Source organism: Giraffa tippelskirchi, chromosome 1 (assembly GCF_054371585.1).
Source record: "Giraffa tippelskirchi isolate mGirTip1 chromosome 1, T2T-mGirTip1v1.2.pri, whole genome shotgun sequence".
In the NCBI taxonomy this organism is placed as follows: Eukaryota; Metazoa; Chordata; class Mammalia; order Artiodactyla; family Giraffidae; genus Giraffa; species Giraffa tippelskirchi.
In genome coordinates, this window is record NC_137275.1 from 163253573 (window position 1) to 163280373 (window position 26801).

General features: G+C 41.6%; 1 protein-coding gene across 3 annotated transcripts in view; it reads left to right on the forward strand.

Annotated features, from left to right (window-relative positions):
• PGM5 (phosphoglucomutase 5) overlaps window positions 1-26801 on the forward strand; it is a 184590-nt gene that overhangs the window by 89232 nt on the left and 68557 nt on the right. For all 3 annotated transcript variants that reach the window (XR_014057539.1, XM_081503851.1, XM_081503867.1), the window contains exon 7: window positions 24553-24668. Coding sequence is in view for 2 of the 3 variants with exons in the window: in XM_081503851.1 (XP_081359977.1) it covers window positions 24553-24668 (116 nt within the window). In the remaining variant the exon portion in view is untranslated. The remainder of the gene's footprint in view (window positions 1-24552; window positions 24669-26801) is intronic.

A 26801-nucleotide genomic window follows, 5' to 3' on the forward strand; every position in this document is an offset into this window, starting at 1 on the left:
AGGCAAATTGGAAGTGGTCAAACAGGAGATGGCAAGAGTAAACGTCAACATTTTAGGAATCAGTGAACTAAAATGGACTGGAATGGGTGAATTTAACTCAGATGACCATTATATCTACTACTGTGGGCAAGAATCCCTTAGAAGAAATGTAGTAGCCATCATAGTAAACAAAAGAGTTCGAAATGCAGTGGTGGTGGTGGCTTAGTTGCTAAGTCATGTCTGACTCTTGCGACCCCATGGATTGTAGCCTGCCAGCCTCCCGTGTCCATGGGGATTCTCTAGGCAAGGGTACTGGAGTGGGTTGCCAGTTCTTTCTCCAGGGGATCTTCCCAACCCAGGAATCGAACCCAGATCTCCTGCATTGCAAGCAGATTCTTTACCAGCTGAGCTACAATCTCAAAAATGAAAGAATGATCTCTGTTCATTTCCAAGGCAAACCATTCAGTATCACAGTAACCCAAGTCTATGCCCCAACCCATAATGCTGAAGAAGCTGAAGTTGAATGGTTCTATGAAGACCTACTAGACCTCCTAGAACTAACACCCAAAAAAGATGTCCTTTTCATTATAGGGGACGGGAATGCAAAAGTAGGAAGTCAAGAGATACCTAGAGTAACAGGCAAATTTGGCCTTGGAGTACAAAACAAAGTAGGTCAAAGGATAACAGAGTTTTGCCAAGAGGACACTCTAGTAATAGCAAACACCCTCTTCCAACAACACAAGAGAAGACTCTACACATGGACATCACCAGATGGTCAATACTGAAATCAGATTGATTATATTCTTTGCTGCCAAAGATGGAGAAGCTCTATACAGTCAGCAAAAACAAGACTGGGAGCTGACTGTGGCTCGGATCATGAACTCCTTATTGCCAGATTCAGACTTAAATTGAACAAAGTAGGGAAAACCACTAGACCATTCAGATGTGACCTAAATCAAATCCCTTATGATTATACAGTGAAAGTGACAAATAGATTCAAGGGGTTAGATCTGATAGAGTGCCTGAAGAACTATGGATGGAAGTTCATGATATTGGACAAGAGGCAGTGATCAAGACCATTCCCAAGAAAAAGAAATGCAAAATGGCTGTCGGAGGAGGCCTTACAAATAGCTGAGAAAAGAAGAGAGGCTAAAGGCAAAGAAGAAAAGGAAAGATATACCCATTTGAATGCAGAGTTCAAAAGAATAGCAAGGAGAGATAAGAAAGCCTTCTTCAGTGATCAAGGCAAAGATAGAGGAAAATGATAGGGTGGGAAAGACTAGAGATCTCCTCAGGAAAATTAGAGAAACCAAGGGAACATTTCATGCAAAGATGGGGACAATAAAGGACAGAAATGATATGGACCTAACAGAAGCAGAAGATATTAAGAAGAGGTGGCAAGAATACACAGAAGAACTGTACAAAAAAGATCTTCATGACCCAGATAACCACAATGATATGATCCGGACATCCTTGAATGCAAAGTCAAGTGGGCTTTAGGTAGCATCACTATGAACAAAGCTAGTGGAGGAGATGGAGTTCCAGTTGAGCTATTTCAAATCCTAAAAGATGATGCCGTTAAAGTGTTGCAGTCAATAGGCCAGCAAATTTGGAAAACTCAGCAGTGGTCACAGGACTGGAAAAGGTCAGTTTTCTTTGCAATCCCCAAGAACGGCATTGCCAAAGAATGTTCAAACTACCGCACAATTGCACTCATCTCGCATGCTAGTAAAGTAATGCTCAAAATTCTCCAAGCCAGGCTTCAACAGTACATGAACCGTGAACTTCCAGATGTTCAAGCTGGATTTAGAAAAGGCAGAGGAACCAGAGATCAAATTGCCAATATCCGCTGGATCATCGAAAAAGCAAGTGAGTTCCAGAAAAACATCTACTTCTGCTTTATTGACTACACCAAAGCCTTTGACTGTGTGGATCACAACAAACTACAAATTTTTTAAAGAGATGGGAACACCAGACTATCTGACCCGCCTCTTGAGAAACCTGTATGCAGGTCCGGAAGCAACAGTTAGAACTGGTCATGGAACAACAGACTGGTTCCAAATCAGGAAAGGAGTATGTTAAGGCTATATAATGTCACCCTGCTTACTTAACTTATATGCAGAGTACATCATGAGAAATGCTGGACTGGATGAAGCACAAGCTGGAATCAAGATTGCCAGGAGAAATATCAATAACCTCAGATATGCGGATGACACCACCCTTATGGCAGAAAGTGAAGAACAGCTAAAGAGCCTCTTGATGAAAGTGAAAGAGGAGAGTGAAAAAGTTGGCTTAAAGCTCAACATTCAGAAAACTGGCAGATCATGGCATCTGGTCCCATCACTTCATGGCAAATAGATGGGGAAACAATGGAAACAGTGAGAGACTTTATTTTGGGGGGCTCCAAAATCACTGCAGATGGTGACTGCATCCATGAAGTTAAAAGACACTTGCTCCTTGGAAGAAAAGCTATGGCCAACCTAGACAGCATATTAAAAAGCAAAGACATGCCAACAAAGGTCTGTCTAGTCAAAGCTATGGTTTTTCCAGTAGTCATGTATGGTTTTTCCAGTAGTTGGGCCATAAAGAAAGCTGAGCACCGAAGAATTGATGCTTTTGAACTGTGGTGTTGGAGAAGACTCTTGAGAGTCTCTTGGGCTGTAAGGAGATCAAACCAGTCAATCCAGTAAAGGAAATCAGTCCTGAATATTCATTTCAAGGACTGATGCTGAAGCTGATACTGCGATATTTTGGCCACCTGATGCGAAGAACTGACTCACTGGAAAAGACCCTGACGCTGGGAAAGATTGAAGGCAGGAGAAGAAGGGAACAACAGAGGATGAGATGGTTAGATGCATCACTGACGCTATGGGCATGAGTCTGAGTAAGCTCCGGGAGTTGGTGATAGACAGGGAAGCCTAGCGTGCTGCAGTCCTGCTGCTGCTGCTAAGTCGCTTCAGTCGTGTCCGACTCTGTGTGACCCCATAGACGGCAGCCCACCAGGCTCCGCCGTCCCTGGGATTCTCCAGGCAAGAGTGCTGCAGTCCATGGGGTCGCAAAGTGTCAGACACGACTGAGTGACTGAACTGAACTGAACAGCAAAACAAGCAGTATTCTAAGAACTGGCCCAAGACCAGAACTCCCAAAGTACACTGCTGAAAGGTGGCAGTAGGATGCCACAGCAAGTCAGTCACTCTTCCTGGACCTGTGCTTTCCTTATTTACTGAACGAAGAGGCTGAATTAGCTGTTCCCTAAGACCCCCTTTTTGCTACAGATCTCAAGAGAAGTATACTTTGGGGCCAGGTTCATGATTGTATACCTAAGCTGAGCATAAGACTTAAGTTGAACAGAGTTTTCTGAGTGCTTACAATGTGCATACTCTGTCGCTCAGTTGTGTTATTCTTTGTGGCCCCATGGACTGTAGCCTGCCAGGCTCCTCTCTCCATGAAATTTTCCAAGCAAGAATACTGGAGCAGGTTGCCATTTCCTACTCCAGGGAATCTTCTTGTCCCAGGGGTCGAACCCACATCTCCTGTGTCTTCAGCACTGACAGACAGATTCTTTACACTGTGTCACCTGATGATTCTTAAATGTTTGCATACAGAGGAGTCTTTGAGGAGTTGGTTGGGTAGAGATGTTCTTACTAAAATACAGATTCCAAAGCCATATAGACAGAATTTTAGATTCAGTCATGCTGAGTAGAGCCCTGGGGTCTACATTTTAAATAAAATGGTCAGGTAGTTCTGATGCAGGTGATCAAGCCTCCAGACTTGTATGCCTGCTGTTCGGTTTTCAGTCAAACAAAAGGAAACCTCCTCAGTTGGAGCTGCAAATATTTCAAAATGTTTAAAGTAGGACAATAGGCATGGCCCAGAAAGCTCCCTTCTAGGCCCCCTAGATAGTGTGAAGATGCTGGGAAGACAGTGAACACCAGGGTAGCCAGGGGCTCCATCGCTCAAGTATTCAGACACAAGAGACACAACTACCCAGGGTTCCTGCATTTTCTCCTCATGCCTCTCACACTTTCTGCCTCAAATGTAGCCATATGGCAGAAAGTTGGCCCTGAATACCTTTAGAGCACCCCTTATTGTGCCAATCATATGAGGCTATTAAATATACCTTTTTCAGTGAAGACATGTTCTTGGGGTCAGCAGAGGTTGCTTTCTGAACTTCCAGTTTTAAGAAATTGAAACTCCAGGCTACACTTTCACATTCAACACATCTCAACTGGGGAATTACATTGAAGGACTCACAGTCCATTGTTTTCTTGAGTCTTGTAATTTGTACCGCACCCTCTGTCTGAGGATCTCCCAAGTGCTTTTTAAGAGTATTTCACTCAAGGTGCTCTATGCACACGTCATTTTAAATGGTGAAGGAATATGCTTTATGTGTATAAAATGCCTGAATCTTTCTCTGCCTGCTAGCTTGTATGTGTGTGCTAAGTTGCTTCAGTTATGTCTGACTCTTTGCGACCCTGTGGACAGTAGCCCACCAGGCTCCTCTGTCCATGGGATTCTCCAGGCAGGAATACTGGAGTGGATTGCCAGTACAACGCGCCATTAAAACCTATAATGGACACTCCAGGGTTCCTTGGCTTTTTGAAGCATGATAGAAGAATTTTGTTATTTGGACCAGCCTGTGCTCTGAATAAACTCAGAGTCCTGACCAAATGAAAGTAAAGTATAGTCATGGTGAAAGCAGTTTAAATAGCAAGATAGCTTATACTTGGTTATAGCCAGGAAACCTACTTGTATGTTATATAATACACAAAGTAATAGTCACTTGAAAATAATATTACTAGGAGGACACTAACAAGTGTTTGAGTTAACTGTGGATATCATATGATTTATGATGTACAAAGCACTTTCCTGTACATTCCCATTTGATACACTCTCTTGTCTTTATTAATTCCTCTCTTAGGAGCAAGTTTGGATGGGAAGACTTGGTCTATAGCTTCTAACAACGTGACTAAGGCCGTTTACAGATAAGAACTATTTGTATTTGTAGCTGACTGTTCCTAAATAGGACTTTATCCTGTTTATCTGTTATACTTCAAATGAAATGGTCCTTTCTTTTCAGATGCTTGAATGGTGTATATATGCTGTGTGTGTGTGTGTCTTTGTGTGTACTGAATGGAGAAACAAAGGCTAGAGCTAGAGCGGTAGATATATGAAGAAATTCTACAAATTTTAATTCTTGCTTTATTTTTCTTTTTCTCTGATACTTGGGGGAGCTCAGCATATTCTTTGGCTTTAAGAAATGTTGATATTTGAGAGGAACAAAAATGTTTATTCTTCAGAGTTAAAAAAAAAAAAGAAACCTCAGCAAGTATGCATTCTGATCCACTTGGTCTTGGAAGTCCTTTGCCAGGGAGATGAGCTTTATATCTTCTCTCTGGTGAAACATCCCTATGTCTCCTGATCGACATTCCTCCACTCGCGTGCTTCATAAATTAGGAGGGAGGGTGCCATTGTCATACTTGACCGTATAAGGGAAAGAGAGGCCCCACGTTATGTGGTCCTGCCCTCATGTCAGAACTGTATGTGCACTCAAGGCCTTTTAAGGGAACGCGGTTAGGGAACGCGGTGTGTGCAGGCAAAACATCCCCAGGCAGTCCATCCATTTTCCTCTTAACTACAGGGCTGCTGCCTTCAGGCTCTGTGTCATTTGGAAGCGTGAATCACAGGGCAATGCTGGCACCGAGCTCAATGGAGGAAAACCTCAGAGGACCACGCTCACTGCCTAGTGTTGTCAGTCTCTTCACTTTTATTAAAAGCCTATCTCACAATGTGGCCTTCTGACTTGCAGTGAGAACATCTGGACACTCCCCACCCTGCTCCTCGTTACGAATTATTATGACTGCTGCAGCAAGGAGACCATGGCTTCCTTTAGATTTCAGACGAGTCTTGTCTGCACTGTAGCATTTGTCTCTGTACAGCATGAGATCTCGAGTTCAGGGACGCTGGCCTTGGACCACAGAGCTTCCTCTTCCTGGCTCTGAGACCTTGGACATGTTACATAACCTCTCTGAGGGCCAATGTCTTTATCTAAAAATTGGGCGTATAAATGTGGTAAAATCCAGTTTAAAGTGTTTAGCACAGTGCCTGGTGCATAGTAAATGCTTGATACCTCTTAGCTCTTATTATCATTACTATGGCTGCCTGGGGAGAGCTGTAGTTCTGCTCTTTGTGGCCAGAATTTCCTATAGCTCCCACTGCTCTGATCCAGCACGCTTTTTACAAACATTTTCTTTAAATGCAAAACACATCCAAAAGTATTCTTAGCAGCCCTGAAGAATGTCTTGGCACAGTTCATTGTACAGAAAATAGGTTTTGGAATCAGGCAGGTCAGGGCCTGAATTCCCACCCAGCCACTTATCAGTCACGGCACTGGACAAACGACTTAATCTCTTGGTACCTCGGTTTTGTGGTCTGTAGTCTGGTGATAATGGTCATTTACATCCACACATTTTGGTTGCCAAGAGCCAGGACAGAGAAAGGGTTGATTGCAGACCTGCTAGAGATTTCATGGAAACAAGCTGCAGTTCTGAGGGCTCTTTACTGTCGATGATAAGTGAGGTGGAGACGCTTCTGCTGTCTGTGGTCCAGTGTGGCTCCAGTGTGGTGTGCCCAGTGCACACCTGGTTCAACCTTGGTCCAGTCAGCTCAGATCACCTGTGCCGCAGAGCCTCTGCACTGGGGCACTTTCTCTGGAAGAGGCAGCAAGTAATAGAGCATGACCAGGAGGATGGTGATACTTCCCTCCTGGGACTGCTGGCAAGAGTCAGTGCACAACCACAGGGAAGCACTGAGCACAGTGCCTGGTACGAGGGCAACGCTCACTAAATGTTCATTCTGTCCCACTGCCTCCCTAACTCCCTTCCCCAAGAGGAGACACTCCACTCCTGGAGCCATAGCACCACAAAAGGGGAGAGGAAACAGAGCACTGGTGTCAATTCTAGGTTAGAAGTCCAAAGGGAAAGAGACAGCTCAGTTTGGGGAGAGAGGAGGGAAAGAGAAGCCTTAAGAGGAGGGGAAGCTTCTTTCTACTTGTAGGCCGCACAGATAGTCTCTTCTGGTTACAATTAATGCTGTACTCACTTCCTTCTTTGAATTCTACCTGTTTGAGCTACATTTCCCAGGAAACAAAGTCCTTCAGGATACGTCAAAAGGACAGAAACATGACTGTGGGTCTCCTGCAAACCCTGGTCCAGCATCAGCCATGCTGCCAGGGCAACTAAGTTCACCCAAGCCAAGGGGCCATTGGAGGGTGCACTTAGGGAAACCTGCATAGGATGTCCCTTCAGTGCAGAGCCCTGGTCCCATCCAGAGGCTTCTATCCAGCACCCCAGAGCCCCCTGCTAATTTCATTAAGAAGCCTCCCTTCTCTTCTCAAGTTAGGTCAGAGGTTCTCAAACTGTTTTTCTGTTCACATTTATAGCCCACTCCCATCAGGGGCAGCCGTTGCTCCTTGCAGCAATTCTCAAGCAGGTAAAGCTTGTGGGTTAGAATCTCCCCACCTCTGAGTTTCTGATAATCTTTCCTGACCTGTTAAAATGTAGCTCAGAGGTTGTTTTTCAATCATCAATATCCCTCAAGCACGTGTTAGTACCTGGCCCTATTCAAGAGTTGGTCTTTAGAGAAAGACACAGCCCTGATCCTCCTGAAGTTGTTGGAGGAGATGGACCAGGACAACGATGTTTTGCACAAAGCTATGGGAGAGCAGAAGAGACACTTGTGGTGGGGTGATCTTGTCACTTTAAGGAACCTCTGTGGGTCTGGAGGTTCTTCCCAGAAGCTGAGATTTAAAGGACATTTAAGAATTGGCTAGCTGAAGTGAGGGAAGTTGTATCCCTGAGTCCTGGGGGACAGGAAGTGTGGCTTACCTGGAAATTGCAAATACTTGGAGTCCCTGGAAGGTAAAATTGGAGAGTATTCCTTCAAGGGAGGACAGGCTCTTTCCTTCAATGCAGAGCTCAGCTATGAGTACCCTGGGGTCCCCAAGGTCATAGCCTTTTCAGTTCCCATGCTGCACCTTCCCAGGAAACACTGTGCTGGTCCACAGTGGGGAGAAGCAGGGTAGTGGTAGGTCCTGATTCAACATAGCCATCTCTGAGACTCAGACCCCTCTGGCAGCTCGCATTTCCTTTCAGGCTATCACTAATGGGTGAGTCACTTTTCTTGGAAGCCTTCAAAAGACCCACTTATCCCAGTGAGGATGAGGATTTCTGCCTGTTAAATCGTGCTGCTTTTCTGGCGTGCTTACTGTGTGTCATCTCTTCCTTTGAGGACACCGAGACTCACAGAAATCCAGAGACTTACCAAAATAAGGTACTGAAAGATGAAAGATGGATTCGGGATTTGAACCCAGGTTGGTTGATCCAAGAAGCCCAAGCTTGTTCCATTCTGCTGCCCAGTCTCCCTAGAGTGCTACAGGAAAAGTGAGTGGGGAAGTAAACCCATTCCTCTAAGTAGCAGGTATTGCTGTTATTCCAGCTTCTTGGATGTAAACCCCAAATAAGAGAGGATAAGTGGCCTACGAGGGCCACAAGATTAAAAGTGTAAGAGCTGTGCTTTGAACCCAGGCTTGTCAGATTTTCAAAGACAGTGTGATACTTGACAGGTTAGGGGCTAGTTGTCCTTCTCGCATTTGCAGATAGTGCTATGGTGAGATGAGAGCTGAATCTCAGCCTTCCAAGGTTTGATTGCCATCTTCCTTGTCTTCACAAAATAGAATCACATCTAGGCGAACCCTGACGCTCAGTATCAATCTGAGTAATTAATATTCTCTGAGGGCTTCTTAAACATTATGCAATATGTACATCAAAATTTGTTTATTAATATTTGAATACACATACACATGTATATATATATCATATATATTTATCATATTTTATCCAAATACTTTACTCTGTATCTATCTTTAAAGGAATACACTAGTTGTAAATAAAGGTTTTTATCTTGTCCAAAGCCTATAAAAACATATAATTAACCTATATATATATAGTTGCATAGGTTAGTTCATCACTACCATTTGCATATATTGATAGTTTGTCTTAACTCACAGCTTTTTATAAACCTTCCTAGAATAAGCAGCTTCTAGAGATAAGAAATACTACTTGTTATAAGTATAAACACCAAGACCTACTAATTCAATATCTTCTTGGAGAGGCCTAGCAATTTGTATGTTTACTAAGTACAGATGATGGTTATTATCAAGAAAGTATGGGAAGGAAGCACTGACCTGTTCTGTGAAGCTGAGTGATTAAGTGCCACCAGCTAGACAAAAGAAGAGGAAAATTTTTCCAAGCTGTGTGCTAGGTGAGGCCTTTAAAAAACACTACCTAGGTGCCCCATAGGGGTACTTGTACTCTTAAGTCCAGAGTCATTGTACTCTAAATTTATAAAAGTTCACATTGTATGAAGTCATTTTGCCACTTCTCTTTGGGCTGAATATGCCTGTTTGATTTCACAAGGGGATAAAACCCCAGTGGTCATATTTCATCAGCTAGAATGTCTATTACAACTGAATGATGATGTATTTTTCTGACCCTTGGAGCACTGCCTTGAAATTTTCCAAGAAACTCAGTCAGCAGCCTAGTGCCAGGTTAGTGCGCTGGGCTTGCATTGCATCCATATCTGGCTTTCCAAATGGGCATACTTAACTGCATTGGATATTGGCAGAGAAAGCGGGAGCTGGTTGAGAGAATTCTGGGATGGAATGTTCAGAAATAAATTTGTAAGGCCTGCTGAAAATAAGGATAGTATACGCAGAATGTGGTAGAGATGAAGTGAAGAAGATGAAGCACTCTCCGTAAAATCTTACTGTACGAGAAACTACCTAAGGTTCTGACAACAGTTACACCACCTTGCCTTGCCCCCAGCACCCACACACTCATCCACACAATACACATGCATACACCCATGTGACATGCATACACATGCCCATCCCCACATACATGTTCACACACACACACATACACACACATGCCCACATGCACTTGGGTCATTTTATTCCTCCTTGGCATTCTTGGCTTTTTGCCTAAGGCCTTTGATGTTCATGAACTTAAAAGTAGAGACCTGAAAACAATTATGGTTGACCCTTGAGCAACATGAGTTTGAGCTGTACAAGTCCACTTATACACAGATTTCTGTTACTAAATGCCTACTATAATAACACATGATCTGAGATTGGTTGAATTTGTGGATGCAGAACCATGGATACTGAGGGCTGACTGGAAAGTTATACATGGATATTAAGCTGTGTGTGGTAGGTGGCCCTAACTCCTATATTGTTCAAAAGTCAACTATATTAACTCCAAAATGAAGAAAACTGAAATATCAACATAATTAACTGCTTAGTTTAATGTAAAAAATGTAACATCTTATCACTCTATTATTAAATTTAGTATCCAAATAATCAACACTTAGAAATAATCTGTAGTGTATATTTTCTCATTTTGAAAGAATTCCCAAGTGTGCATAATAGATGAGAAATCTTGTCAATAGTTAATTAAATGAATGACTTGTAGCATCATTTCAAAAACAAAATTATAAAAATCCTTTCAAGATTCTTTTGAAACAAAGAGTCAATTTTTATGTGAGATGTGGATATTTCTTAATATGGTCAGTATGACATGGGTTGAGGGCTTACCCACATGTGCACACTCATGGAGTAACTACTTCTGAATGCCATTGATCAGGGATAAGAAAATGTGCTATTTAAAGCTGTGTCTTCAACAATCCAAAGACTGTGAAAGGCTTTAGAGTTTACCCTTAGTTAAATGACCACTGGGGAGGGTTCCTTTACTATGCCAGGAATGTGTTTAAGGGACTGGAGGGCTGTAGCTTCTACTCTGGCTGCATTCAGGTGAAGCTGATGGAGAGCTGCTGCATCGAGTTGCACAGGCTGTGCACTGTGTAAGGCCCATACATTCCAAGGGGTAATGTTCACATTGAGAACACTTACATTTAAATATTTACTATGATGGTGTTTCTGCAGATGGCATTAAAGTTCTCTCTTCTAAGAAAAGCAGTGTGCTACAATACCTTTTGAAAGCTGGAACTTATTGGGGTCTCAAAGACATTATAGTACCTCTAGCCAAGGGCACCGCTTGGGCTGCAACCCTGGGTTGACAGAGAGGGCGGTGCTCCTACTGCTCGTCTGTATCATTCCTTCACCATAGGAAGTGGGATCTTGGCCTGAAGGAGAATTGTTCCTCTCATACAAGACTATTCTCCCACAGTGGCTCTCAATGCCCAGAAGCCATTATGTCCTCTCCTGACCCTGTCTCTTCTCTGTGGGCCTCCAATTAGGCCAAGCCAACATCAGCCTAAAACACAGAATAAATCCACACAGGGAATCTGTGCCTCAGTCTCTGAGAAGGGGGACAGAACAGTTGAGTGGCTTTCTGATTCCCTGTGGAGGCTCTGCTTCTTCAGTTAATTACAGGAACTGTGTGTTCTCACTCTATTTTGGTCCCTGTTCCCCAGAGACCACTAGGCCCTCAAGAGAGAGTCTGTCCCACTGCAGGGTCACCCTGAATGCAAACAGCTGCTTTCCCCATCTCTTTCTTCTTCTCCTACTGCCTCCCAAGACCAGACTTAGTGAGGAGCCGTGCCATCCATCACCCCCACTGGCTGTGACCCTAAGCTGCCTCTCTCTACTGAGCCCAGAGCTTCCTGCAGTCTGGGACCTGGTAGAAGGGTATTTGCCTCTCTGGGATGCCCTTCCAGTTAACTCATCTCTCAAACCTCTTTGGGAAAGGCCTCTTCCTAAGAATCCTTGATGCGACTCAAGGCTATTTGACATATTTCTTCTCCTTTGCTTTTCAAAACTGTTGAGTGGGAGTAAAGTCCTTTGAAGCACACCCCTGCCATAGTCATGTAAGGGATATATTTGGTTTATCTTAACGAGTGTTTTCCAGTATGTGTTGCATGAAACATCAGTCCCGTGAGGTGCTACTTATACATACGAGAAATGTGCACCCTCCCCTCTCTTTAAAGTTTTACAGTGAAATAAGCATTTACTTCTGAGAAATCCCACCAAGGTAAAGAGAGACCAGTTTTACCATAATCTCTTACCTTTTCACAGTAAACTTATTACAGCACTGGACTTGGTAAACTAACACACAGTTATGTAGAAGTAAGGTTATCAATGTTTTTAGCCAACTCTTTGTATGTAATTCCATTTGGAAGTTCATCCACCATAACTTAATTTTATCCTGAGGTTTCAGTGGTCTCATGTACTTCCTCCCTCTGGTATTTGAAATACTTAGTTCTGGAATCTAAATGACGTTGGTACTCATGTAGGAGAAGTCTGTGTTCTGATAGACCCTACGATACTTGCATAGAATTAGCAAATGTCGTTAAGTACTTGCTCTATACCAGTCAATGTCCTTGCCCTCCAGGGGCTCACAGATTAGAGGGGATCAGCTGTCCCAACATCTAATTCAGTACCCTCTGCTGACTGTGTAACTGGTGGGGGGAGGTGCTGTGGTGGCACAAAGAAGGGACTGGACAGATTAATGTGGACAGTCAGAGTAGCCTGAATCTGGGGGGCCGGATGAGGAGTGCTGATGTCTTCCATCTGCCCCAGGATCCCTCTCCACTCTCTCCCTACACTCTGTCCCATAGGCTGACCTCTATGTACTGTCTTCCCTCCTGATTTCAGTTGGATTTGGAAAACTGGGAGCACTGCAGATACCAGATAGACAGAGGAGAGTGCAGTCAGGAATTGATTCCTCTCCGTATTGCGTTTCTGTGGGCTGCCAACATGCCCCTTCTGAAGGTCATGGCTCCTGCCAGGCAGCCCTCTCCACACAATTCTGTCTCTGGTTCAAGGAATGAGCCTGGGGGTGAGGTAGTGCTCACCCAGTGTTACTTGCCTGGGAGTACTATGCTGTCCATTGTGTGCCCCTTTTCCAGTGCCCACACCTGAGTAAATAGCTCCTGTGTTAAACTCTCCTCAAACTACTCCATGTGAGTGTGTCATCTGTTCTTGTTGGGACTGTAACTGATACAAAGAGCACCCCCGTCTGTGTGAGCTATGTGTGCCAGCGTCTGAAGCTGCATGGTGCTCTAAGGAGGCTCTGTCATCTCAGTTTGCTCTGGCCAGAGGGCAGAGGGAAATACAGGAAACAGCCACTGGAGAGGTAACAATGCTGCCAGCTGCTGCTGCTGTCTGTCACTGCTTTGGGTGTCTGGGGCTTCCCAAGGATCACCCCATTTAGTCCTCCCCATATAAGGAAATTCACTGTTATTCCATCTCACAGGTGAAAGAGTCTAAGTAACTTAGCCAACCAGCCTAGAAGAAGAGTATCTGGGTGGGGACTCAGGCAGTCAGAATTCAGAGTCTATTCTGTCATCCATGCAGATGTATTTGGACTTAATTCCACAGTAGTGTGTGTCTGCCTGCCTTTTCTGTCTACTCAGCTTTGCCTTGTGCTGAGAACATCATTTCCCACAAAAGAGCATCAACTCTTTCAGTAGTTTCTTTCCTTGTAACTATGTCTCATTAGATCAAAACTTTTTTAAAAGATATGTTAATGAGGCATGAGCTTTCTTTATACTTAAAGACTTTAAACCCAATCCTGAGTAAGGATGAGCATCCTGGAAGGGTAAGTGCAGCCTTGAATATATGGTAACTGAATATTTCAGTGTTTACCTCTGCTTATGGTATTACCCATTGAACAATGATGCAGTATTATACAAATACTTGTTTTCTCTGGGCTTTGTTCTTCCTTTAAAATGAGTATGCATTTACAGCTGCTGTATGTTTATTTGCTGTTCCATGCCCAGATGCCCTATCTCTCCTGTTTTATGACATAGGATCAATAAGATTTTTTAATACCATCCAGGAAAAGATGCTAATTGAATCCAGAAGTGGAAGCACAGAAAGAGAAGCTTTGCGTAGTGAGATGTTTTATCTCCTGTATTAGAGCTGATACATCATTTCGTATTTACTACTTTTAGTCTATAAGTGTAATTGATTCTAAATCTTCCAAGGGTATATAGGCTTTTTAAAAAGCTTCAATGAAGTGTCAGCATACTTTAAAATTTAAAGCAAAACAGAAAGACAAGAAGATGATTCACTTTTTCTCTTCAGGAAGCAATCTCATGGGAATCTGAAGGACAGCTGACAGTCGTCTCTTTCTCTCTCAGCTTAACTGGAACACTTCGGGCTTAAAATTTGCCAGCCCTTGTCCCTCAACAGTTTTTCTTCTTTGAAAATAAAATTAGAACCAGGAGCAGTTTACATCAAAGTGCTGAAGCATCAAGATGATAAACATAGATAAAGGACAGAAATGGTATGGACCTAACAGAAGCAGAAGATATTAAGAAGAGATGGCAAGAATACACAGAAGAACTGTACAAAAAAGATCTTCACGAGCCAGATAATCACGATGGTGTGATCCCTCACCTAGAGCCAGACATCCTGGAATGTGAAGTCAAGTGGGCCTTAGAAAGCATCACTACGAACAAAGCTAGTGGAGGTGATGGAATTCCAGTTGAGCTATTTCAAATCCTCAAAAGTGATGCTGTGAAAGTGCTGCACTCATTATGCCAGCAAATTTGGAAAACTCAGCAGTGGCCACAGGACTGGAAAAGGTCAGTTTTCGTTCCAATCCCAAAGAAAGGCAATGCCAAAGAATGCTCAAACTACCACACAATTGCACTCATCTCACATGCTAGTAAAGTAATGCTCAAAATTCTCCAAGTCAGGCTTCAGCAGTACATGAACTATGAACTTCCAGATGTTCAAGCTGGTTTTAGAAAAGGGAGAGGAACCAGAGATCAAATTGCCAATATCTGCTGGATCATCGAAAAAGCAAGAGAGTTCCAGAAAAACATCTATTTCTGCTTTATTGACTATGCCAAAGCCTTTGACTGTGTGGATCACAATAAACTGTGGAAAATTCTGAAGGAGATGGGAATACCAGACCATCTGACCTGTCTCTTGAGAAACCTGTATGCAGGTCAGGAAGCAACAGTTAGAACTGGACATGGAACAACAGACTGGTTCCAAATAGGAAAAGGAGTACGTCAAGGCTGTATATTGTCACCCTGCTTCTTTAACTTCTATGCAGAGTACATCATGAGAAACGCTGGGCTGGAAGAAACACAAGCTGGAATCAAGATTGCTGGGAGAAATATCAATAACCTCAGATATACGGATGACACCACCCTTATGGCAGAAAGTGAAGAAGAACTAAAGAGCCTCTTGATGAAGGTGAAAGAGGAGAGTGAAAAAGTTGGCTTAAGGCTCAACGTTCAGAAAACTAAGGTCATGGCATCTGGTCCCATCACTTCATGGGAAATAGATGGGGAAACAGTGGAAACAGTGTCAGACTTTATTTTTTTGGGCTCCAAAATCACTGCTGATGGTGACTGCAGCCATGAAATTAAAAGATGCTTACTCCTTGGAAGGAAGGTTGTGGCCAACCTAGATAGCATATTTAAAAGCAGAGACACAGAGACATTACTTTGCCAACAAAAGTCCGTCTAGTCAAGGCTATGGTTTTTCCAGTGGTCATGTATGGATGTGAGAGTTGGACAGTGAAGAAAGCTGAGCGCTGAAGAATTGATGCTTTTGAAGTGTGGTGTTGGAGAAGACTCTTGAGAGTCCCTTGGACTGCAAGGAGATCCAATCAATCCATCCTAAAAGAGATCAATCCTGGGTGTTCACTGGAAGGTCTGATGTTGAAGCTGAAACTCCAATACTTTGGCCACCTCATGCGAAGGGTTGACTCATTGGAAAAGACCCTGATGCTGGGAAGGATTGGGAGCAAGAGGAGAAGGGGATGACAGAGGATGAGATGGTTGGATGGCATCACTGACTCGATGGACGTGGGTTTGGGTGGACTCTGGGAGTTGGTGATGGACAGGGAGGCCTGGCGTTCTGCAATTCATGGGGTCGCAAAGAGTCGGACACGACTGAACAACTGAACTGAACTGAACTGATTCCAGACATAAGGCTCCAGATTAATTCTAGCTTAAGAGAGCAAACCTGTGATTCTTTCAGTTTTACATATTTTTCTCTTGGATCTTTGGTCACTTTCCCAAAGCCAATTTTTTTCTTTTAATAAAGATTCTCAGAAGTATGCGTGCCTTATGTTTCCTAACAAAATTAAAAATCAAATTGGGAAGGATCCTATTTTCCTTTCTACACCTACCTAAAAGGAAAGTGCCATAGCTTTTAGATAAAGCAGCCAACGCAACTGGGTTTAAGGTCCACCTTTGTTTTAAGGTTGCCCCAAATCTAGAATTTTGTAGGAAGCATGAGACATCCCGTTATATTTTGTTTTTTATTATAAATATTCTTTAAATGATATGCTTATTTCCCTTTGGATTAAGTGAAAGGTCCAGTACTCAAAACAGTAACAACAAAACACTGCAGGACATTTTGCAGTTGTTAGAGCACTTTCTTATCTTTATATACCATCTCATTTGATCCTTATGACCTCCTTGATAAGGCAGGCAAGGGAGGTATTATTTAATATGTGAGTTTTGTGGTTTAGTCTAGGCTGAGATACCACAGGTCCCAGGAACAGGCAAGTGTCTGCTAAAGTTTATATATTTGTATAATATATACAATTTGAATAATATAATAAAGATATATAATATATGAATATATAAATTTTTAAATTGGAGGATAATTTCTTTACAATGTTGTGGTGGTCTCTAGCATACATCAATGCAAGTCAGTTATATATATATATATATATATATATATATCTCCCTTCCCTCTTGAACCTCTGTGACTGCCCTATCCCACCCCTCTAGGTCATCACAGAGTGCCAGGCTGGTCTCCTTGTGTTATACAGCAGCTTCCCACTAGTTATCTGTTTTACACATGATAGTGTATATATGTCGATGCTGCTTTCTCAGTTTGTCCTAACCTCTCCTTCCCCTGCTGTGTCCACAAGTCCATTCTCTAGATCTGCATCTCCATTTCATCTCTGTAAATAGGTTCATAAGTACTGTTTTTCTAGATTATATATGTATATATATACACATTAATATATGATATTTGTTTTTCTCTGTCTGACTTTATTCTGTATAACAGAAATATATAAAATTTATATATAAACTTACACATTTATATAATATATTTATAATATTTTATATATATTTACATATAAATACATTATATATTATCTATATATGGTTGAAAAACTTTTGTGGTCATCTTATTATGACAACCTCATGTTTTATACTTACTTTTCCTAGAAGTATGTGTTGCTATAGAGCTTCCCTGGTGCCTCAATGATAAAGAATCCACCTGCCAATGCTGGAGATGCAAGTTTGGTCCCTAGTCAGGAAGATTCCCTGGAGAAGGAAATGGCAACCCACTCCAGTATTCTTGCCTGGGAAATCCCATGGAGCCTGGAGAGCTACAGTTCACGGGGTTGTAAGAGTCAGGCACCACTTAGTGACTTTAAACAGCAACAACGAATTGCTCCATCCAAAAGATGAGTTGAAGAGTGGACTTTGAGGTTTGGTATTGGAGAACAAGGCTTAGCTGAACTCTGGCTAATTTTTACTTATGAGCTGAGAAGGCTGCCTTAGATAGGCTTTTAAACTGCAAACTCACTTAAGCCTTTTACCTCAGAGCAGTTCCAGCCAGCAGTACCAGATATCAAAGAAGGGATCCGGGAGTGAACTCATCAGTGTGAAAATACTGAAGGACTGACTTGCCGGCAGTTTTATTACATGTCTACTAGACCTTAGCCCACCATATCCAGATGCTATTAAACTCCATCTCCAGTGATTTGTTTGCTGGGATGATGTAAACATTACTAATTCAAACATGTACTTAGTCATAAGTACTACAGAGGGCTTTTTCTTCTAAATAAATGTTTCATTGAAGCATATTGTATATTTTATATGCATGAGGCACAACTGATGCATAGCTCAAGCATTTTCCATAAAGAATATACACCCACATAACTACCATTGTAGATTAAGAAACAGAACCCATTCCTGAAGCTCTCTTGATCCCCATTCCAATTACTACCTTCCACTCTTCCCCAGAGATAACTTCTATCCTGACTTTGTCACCAATGACTAGCTTTTCTGATTATTTTTTTCTAACTATAGAAAAGTGAAAGTGAAGTTGCTCAGTCATCTCCGACTCTTTGCAACCCCATGGACTGTAGCCTACCAGGCTCCTCCGTCCATCGGGTTTTCCAGGCAAGAGTACTGAAGTGGACTGCCATTTCCTTCTCCAGGAGATCTTCCCAACCCAGGGATTGAACCCAGGTCTCCTGAATTGTAGGCAGATGCTTTACCATCTGAGCCACCAGGGAAGTCAGGGCAGTTTCTAACTATATAGAGGTATAATTGACAGATAAAACTATAATATATTTAAAGTGTACAGCACGATGATTTGATAACTGATACACATTGTTATAGAGAAGGAAATGGCAACCTACTCCAGTATTCTCTCCTGGAGAATTCCATGGACAGAGGAGCCTGGCAGGCTACAGTCCATGGAGTTGTAAAGAGTCAGACACAACTGAGCGACTAACATACATTGTGAAGTGCTTATCACAATCAAGTTAATTAACTCATTCATCACCTCACATAGTTGCTCTTCTTTTTTGGTGATAATTCTATTTCCAGCAAATTTCAAGTATACAATGCGTATTAATAGCTATAGTTACCATGCTGTACATTAGATTTTCAAAGCTTATTTATCTTATAAATGGAAATTTGTACCCTTTGACCAGTATCTCCCCATTTTCCCACCCACCCCCCTAGTCCCTAGCAATCATCAATTTACTCTTGATTTCAGTGAGTTCAGCTTTATTTTTTTAGACTCCACATTTGAGTGATACTGTGCACTATTTGTTTTTCTCTGTCTGGCTTACTTCACTTAGCTGAATGCCCTCCAGTTTCATCCATGTTGTTTCACACAACAGAATTTCCTTCTTTTTATGGCTGAATAATATTCTTTGTATTTATATACCACATCTTCTTTATCCATTGGATATGTAGGTTGTTTCCATGTCTTGGCTATTGTGAATAATGATGTAACTAACATAGGGGCACAAATATCTTTTTGAGATCCTGTTTTCATTTGTTTGGATAAATATCTAGAAGTAGGACTGCTGGATCATATAGCAATTCTTTTTTAATTTTTTGAGGACCCTCCATGCTGTTTTCCATAGTGACTGTACCAGTTTACATTCCCACAAGCACTGTACAAGTATATCCTTTTCTCCATATCTAGACAGTCTCTTTGGAGAAGGTAATGGCACCCCACTCCAGTACTCTTGCCTGGAAAATCCCATGGACGGAGGAGCCTGGTAGGCTACAGTCCATGGGGTCGCTAAGAGTCGGACACGACTGAGCGACTTCACTTTCACTTTTCCCTTTCATGCACTGGAGAAGGAAATGGCAACCCACTCCAGTATTCTTGCCTGGAGAATCCCAGGGACGGCGGAGCGTGGTGAGCTGCCGTCTGTGGGGTCGCACAGAGTCGGACACGACTGAAGCGACTTAGCAGCAGATAGTCTCTTATCTCTTGTCTTTTTGCTGATAGCCATTCTAATTAGGTGTGTGGTGATATCTCATGGTTTTGATTTGCATTTCTTTGATAATTAGTGATGTTGAGCATCTTTTCATGCATTTCTTTTTAGTTTATTTAGTCCCACTTTTTTTGCTTTTTGCTTTTGTGCCCTATGCTTTTTCTGTCTGGTCCAAGAGATATGTCTAGACCAATGTCAATGATTAATTTAGTTTATTTTTGAAGTATAATAAATGGAATCACACAGTATATATTCCTCTGTGTCTTACTTCTTTTACTCAATGTTATGTTTATGAGATTCATTCATACTGTTCATATAATGATAGTTTGTTCATTTTCTTTGTTCTGAGCTACTATTTTGTGTAACTATGTAAGTAAATATACCACAGTCAGTTCTGATTTGCATTCTTTCAACAATACATGAGAATTCCAAATCTTCACCAGCACTTGGCAATAACACTTTTTCCAGCATCTTTTCATGTGCTAATTGTTCACTTGAATATCCTGTTATGTAAAGTGCCTATTCAAGATTTTTGCCCCTTTTTTAAAGGTTAACTGCTGTTTTCATTGACTCATAGGAGTTTTTATATGCAAACTACATATAAGTCTTTTGTTGGACATATGTGATGCAGATGAGCTTCCCAGGTGGTGCTAGTGGTAAAAGAGCCCACCTGCCAGTGCAGGGGATTAAAGGCATGAGGGTTCATCCTGTGCTGGGAAGATCCCCTGGAGGGGAGGGCATGGCAACCCACTCCAGTATCCTTGCCTAGAGAATCCCATGGACAGAGGAGCCCAGCAGGCTACAGTCCATAGGATCGCGAAGAGTCGGATGTGACTGAAGTGGCAGCGCACATGCATGATGCAGGTATCTTGCAATCTATATAGATGGGAGCTTTTTAAAAAGGGGCTGAGAGTTCGGTGTGTAGAAAATAGAACCAAGAGGTCTGCTAAGCTCTTTAGAAAGTGGATGTTTGAAGATAAATCAGAAAAAGAGGGAACTGAATCTTGTCCTTTTTAAATCTATTGCAACTTTCTTAAAGTAGAATTCCAAGAACAGCTGATTCTGCTTCATATATTTGCTATAATTAGTCATTGTTTATTTGGCTGTTCTATAGCAAAGTAAGAGAGTCATTAATAACCATTGACATTCCGGTAAAATATTATTGCACCCAATGATATAGCACTGTATAATTAGGTTAATAGATATTTTAATACCTACTATGGGCACGCACTGTGCTGGATGCAGGAGGCACAAAGATGGATATGCTAGCACCTGTATATGTAGTGAGCTTTTAGGGGTTTTTCAGGATACTTTTGTATCTGTTACCTTGTTTGAGCACATGAGGCTAAGGTGACTACCGAGACTAGGAAGATAAAATAATGTGTCTTTCTGCTCTTCAAACCTTTGATTCTCATATAGTCACTGCAATAATTCTGTTCTAAAGTCTTGACTTTCAAGAAATGCCTCTGTCTTATCCTGATAGCTGTGTACTGCTGCTACGTGTGCTGCTTAGTCGCTCAGTTGTGTCTGACACTTTGTGACCCCATGGACTGTAGCCCACTAGGCTTCTCCATCCATGGGATTCTCCAGGCAAGAATACTGGAGTGGGTAGCCATTCCCTTCTCCAAAGGATCTTCCCAACCCAGGGACTGAATGCAAGTCTCCTGCATTGCAGGTAGATTCTTTACTTTCTGAGCCACCAGAGAAGCCCCTGTCCTGATAGCCCCACCGATCAATACCTGGAGAAATTCCCTTTGCTCAAAATGATTAATTTATAATCACTTAATTATATCTTAATATAAGGAAGCTAAAATGAGAAATGGAGAAGGCAATAGCACTCCACTCCAGTACTCTTGCCTGGAAAATCCCATGGACAGAGGATCCTGGTAGGCTGCAGTCCATGGGGTCATGAAGAGTCGGACACGACTGAGCGACTTCACTCTCACTTTTCTCTTTCCTGTATTGGAGAAGGAAATGGCAGCCCACTCCAGTGTTCTTGCCTGGAGAATCCCAGGGACGAGGGAGCCTGGTGGGCTGCCATCTATGGGGTCACACAGAGTCGGACACGACTGAAGAGACGTAGCAGCAGCAGCAACACCAGCAAAATGAGAAAACATCAGGTAGAGATACTTTCCCCCTTGCTATTCAACAATATTCCTTAAATAGTATATATTAGTCAACTGAAATCATACAGAATTTATTGAGGGCAAGTCTGACAAGGTACTTTGTTATCCTAGACATTGAAGAACTATAAAGGTACATAAGATGCAGCTTCTGCCCTCAAAGAACTAACACATTGGTGGTGGTGGTAGTGTCTGTGTGTGGAGGGAAAGTGTTAAGGAGGTAAAAACATATACAATGATCATGTGAACATAAAGACCCCATACCCAGAGAGGAAGCCTAAGGCAGAAAGGGGTATTTTGGGTTGATTATGGCAATGAAAAACAAATTGTATTATTATGATAATAGAGCTGCTGCTATAAAACTAATCCCAAAATGTACAATGGCTCAAACACAGCAAAAGGTTTTTTCTCAGTCATTAAAAGTTAAACACAAGTGTTCCTGACTGGTAATTAATCCTACTCCAAATGGTGATTCAGAGATCCAGATCCTTCCAACTTGTAGGCCCACCATCTTTAACATGCAGCTTCTAGGATTGTGGGGCTTGTCCCCATTAAACTGGCAGAAAGAGAAGGAACAGGGAAGATGGGAAGTTTTAATAGCCATATCTGAAAACAGTATGCATTATCTCCACTAGAGTGCCATTGGCTAGAACTCTACATGGCCACAGCGAACCTCATGGGAGGCTAAGAAATGTAGTCCAGCTATGTGTTCAGGAAAAGATGCGTTTATTGACCACTAGCAGTCTTTGCCACAAGATTCATGATGGCGGGACATTTTAGATAGGTTTTGAAGCAACGTGAAGTATTCTGAGAGACTGGAAAGGAGGATTAATCCATGTAACATGAAAAGCAGGAAGAAGAACTCAGAAATCAACAACAAAAATGCAACAGCATATTTAAAAAATAAGAAATGATTGGGACTTCCCTGGTGGTCCAGTGGTTAAGACTCTGTGCTTCCATAGCAGGGGCTTCAGTTTGATCCCTGGTTGGGAAACTAAGATCCCACATGCTGAGTGGTGACCCCCACCCCAACAAAATAAAAGAAAGAAGAGAGTTCAGTTTTTTTAAAGGAGTATGTGGGAGGGGTCATGAGAGAAAATGTTGGAAAGGCAGATTGAGACTAAATCCAACCTGAAGCCACATTTTTTAGAGGTTTTAAAATCCACAATGAGGAGCCTGTATCTGCCATGTTTCTTTGATTTTCAGTATTTTTCTTTTTTGCTATGAGAGCTCACGCCCATTTTTAGGAAAATTGTGGCCCAGATTCACTTTCTTTCTTTACCTTCTGGTCTTTCCTAGAAAGTGAGGTTTGTTTGTCTCCAGCATGTGATGGTGGGAGTCAAGAAGAGGGGAGCAGACCCTCAGCATGAGCAGCTTCAGTTTTAGCTTTTGTACCAGAGAGTCTCAGAGACTCCTTCGGGGCCTCCTGCCAAAAAGAGGCCAGGCTCCTCCAGTCAGCCTGGTATCTGCTGAATGCTATGTTTGGGATGGATCCCAAGTTCAGTAGAAGAAGGGAGGGGAATTCCTTTCTGACGTTAGGACACAATCAACTCATGCTTGGGATCCTGGAATTTAATTACCCATATTGTTATCTTAGCTTGTATAACTGCAACTGTGGCTCATAGTTATAAAAATATCCAATCCTTTAAAATCCAGCCTCAGCCTTTAGCCTAATGACCTCTAAGAGTGATTAACTGAAAAGGGTGGAGTTGGGGAAATCCTTTCTCCTCCCTTAAGTTCTACCAACTTGGCTTTGAACCAACAAGAAAGTTTTAACCAGAGAATATATATCTCACACCCTCTAGCCTTTCTCTTACCCTCACCTCTGCCCCATGTTGCATTCTATTTTGTGATCATATACATTCATTTTAGCTAAATTAATTTTGAGCCAGACTTCACTGTGAACTGACCTTGAAAGCTTCTGTGTGAATGACTTCTCCTTTGTTGAACTTCTGACCATGAAATTAATGGCTTTGAAAACTTTTTCTCTCCAGTTTGGGGAGGATTTATTTCACTATTCCTACCAGGATGTAAGCATGATTATATATTTTTCTTGGAATATTTTGAGAATAAGAGGAAATCAACATTTCTAGCAGCTCGTAGAAAGAATGTTCCAGTTCTGTTGGCTCAGTTGGTAAAGAATCTGCCTGCAATGCAGGAGACCCGGGGTTCAATTCTTGGGTCAGGAAGATCCCCTGGAGAAGGAGATGGCAACCCACTCGAGTAATCTTGCCTGGGAAATCCCATGGACAGAGGAGCCTGGTGGGCTACAGTCCATGGGTTTGCAAGAGTCAGACACAACTTAGTGACTAAACCACCAAAGTGTGTGTGTGTGTGTGTGTGTGCACGCGCACGTGCGCGTTGAGGGGTAAAGCTAAGCAGCATACCACAGTGTCTACTATATGTCTCTAGTAATTTCTAGGAGTTGAATTGCTGGTTCATGGGATGTGTATATATTCATCTTTAGCATGTGCATGCTAAGTCACTTCAGTCATATCTGACCGTGCAATCCTATGGACTGTAGCCTGCTAGGATCCTCTGTCCTTGGGATTCTCCAGGGAAGAATACTGGAGTGGGTTGCCATGCCCTCCTCATTTTCATCTTTAGTAGATAATTGCAAACAATATTCCAAAATGTTTGCACCCAAATACCACCTTAATTTAGATTCTTTGATCCCCAATTGGATCTTACCACAAAGGTTAAGGAATATATATAGAAGGGAAACATAAATGTGAGAATATGATATCCATAAACTTTCACCTTATGGCTTCATATCTTGAAAACTGTCCACATTGGTCAGGGTGTTCTAAAATCTAGTTTATGGCATAAACAAATCTTAAAGACTTGGATATGTGCTGAGGAGAAAAAAAAAGGAGAACTATGGATTCATTGTTGCCTTAAATTCTGTTTTTCAGAGTGGCCAAATCAATGAAGGTCCCTGTGTATGAGACCCCAGCTGGATGGAGATTCTTCTCAAATCTGATGGACTCGGGCCGGTGCTCTCTGTGTGGAGAAGAGAGCTTTGGCACTGGTAGGCTTGATTGGATTGATATTACTGGGGAGGGTGGCTGCAGCACTCTGTGACCCCAGTTTGGAAACCTGTGAATCCACTGTGAATCAAAGGCTGAAGAAGGAGTAGAGGCAAAAAAAAAGTTAGAATAAACCTAGTGGGATACATGCTATGACACACTCACATCTTCTGCCCATTTTTTCTTCTTTTTAAAAATTTCCCTTTCTTTCAAAACTTTCTATTATGAAAATTAAAAATATATATATGTACATATATCTTATGTTTTGGCTTGCATAGTTCCCAAGAAAAGTGAAAGTGAAATGTCTATAAGAATAGTAGAGACTAATATAAGTAATATTTACACAAAGAAAAGGGTGTATCTTTCTTTCTATCAGAGCATTAGTGTGCAAGGTTAAGCTAAATGTAATGAAGTCTTGAGCTGTGTTTGAGTTTCATTGTTTCTGTTATAATCTTCAGTGTGTCACAGGCTTCCAGTTCTACCAGGAGTGGGATGTTTTTACTGTGTACTGAAAGTGAGGATGGGTTATGAAGGAGATTTTTCAGTGTTTCTGTCTCATTCACAGCTTTCAGCAGTTACTGCATGTAGGTGATACAAAATAGACCTCTTATCACCAAGTACTTGACTCTTCTCTAATGGTGGCAGACCTCTGCTTAGTATTGGTATAGAATTCTGGGCCCAAGATTTCCTACCCTTTCTTTAAGGGAAGAGGTTTTTTACTTCAATTCTTATTTCAGTAGCAGCAAATCTTTGCCTGGGTCCTAGGCATAAGAAGGTTTGCAGCTCATTCATCCAGAAACTTTAGGCTTTCATTTCCTGTGAAAGAAATGTTTGGGGAATGAGAAGGGTTTCATGCCTATCTCTTGGCAGAAGTTGGTTATCTCTTGCATACCAGCAGTAACAAGTCTCTCTTTTTCCAGCCTTTCCTGAGTACCCAGTGGAACCTATGGGAAAGAACTTGGAAGTATGCCCTTTATATCTGGGACTGCAGGCAATTTTAAAGTAACATGATAAAAGCTATATTTGGCCCTTGCAAATTTTTAAAACTCTTATGTGACTTCTTATTCACTTGTGTGGAAGCATCTTCTTTCCCTTCTTTCTTCTTTCTGTGCTCTGCCAGAGGTGAGATGGTTTTGTGTCCTATCTTTCTTTGAAGGAGCTTGAGATACTTTGGAATCCACTTTATTGCTTGTGACATCAGCTCTCTAATCAGTTCCCAGAAAGTTGTGATTCTGTAGATTTCCTAATCTTTTCTTATTACTGCAATGGGTGTGGCACTGTCTTGTAGATTTTTACAGTTATGATCCAAATGACCTTACATTGTAACTGGTTAATATCTCTCTTAAGTCTCTTTTAATCTGCATTTATCTCCTCTATATTTTCTCTTTCTAATTTATCCATTGAAGAAACTGGGTCATATGTCCTATACAGCTGTTAATAGCTTTGATTTTAATGTTCCTTTCTAATTTGTTTAGTGTTACATAAAGAGAAACTATTAATAATTTTTTTTTCTGGTTTGCAACCATGATAACGGATTCTGTTATTAACTATGGTATTTTCTTTTGTAACACTTCTACATTTTTGGCATTCATTTCAGAAATACAGTCTTATAATTTACAATTAAAAGATTTTTTGTGTGTTTTCTACTATTTAGACCTTCTAGTGTATATTCTTATATTATTGCATTAGCTACAATATTAAAAATAATATTAAAAAGCAATTTTGATAGCTCATGATTTTAATGGAAATTAATTCAGTATTTTACCATTTGTTTTGATGATTGCTTTTTAATGTTAGTAAATGCTTATATAGTACCCCCTCCATTCTCATATTACTTAGAATCATATAATAAATGGCTGCTGGAAGATGCCTTTTCAGAATCAAGTGATATATTAATGTTTTTTTCTCCTTTATTATGTGAATGTAATGAAATATCATGATTGATTTGCTGATATCAAACCACCCTTGAATTCCTAACCAAAGTCTTATTTGGTCGTGATTAAACAGATTGTAGTAAAGACACTTTAACTGGTCATAATGACAGCGTTTCAGGCTATGTTGGAGTTCCTGAAGGAATTTCCTCCTGAGAAATTTTCTCCTTTTACCAAAATTAGTTAGATTCTAACAGCGTTAAT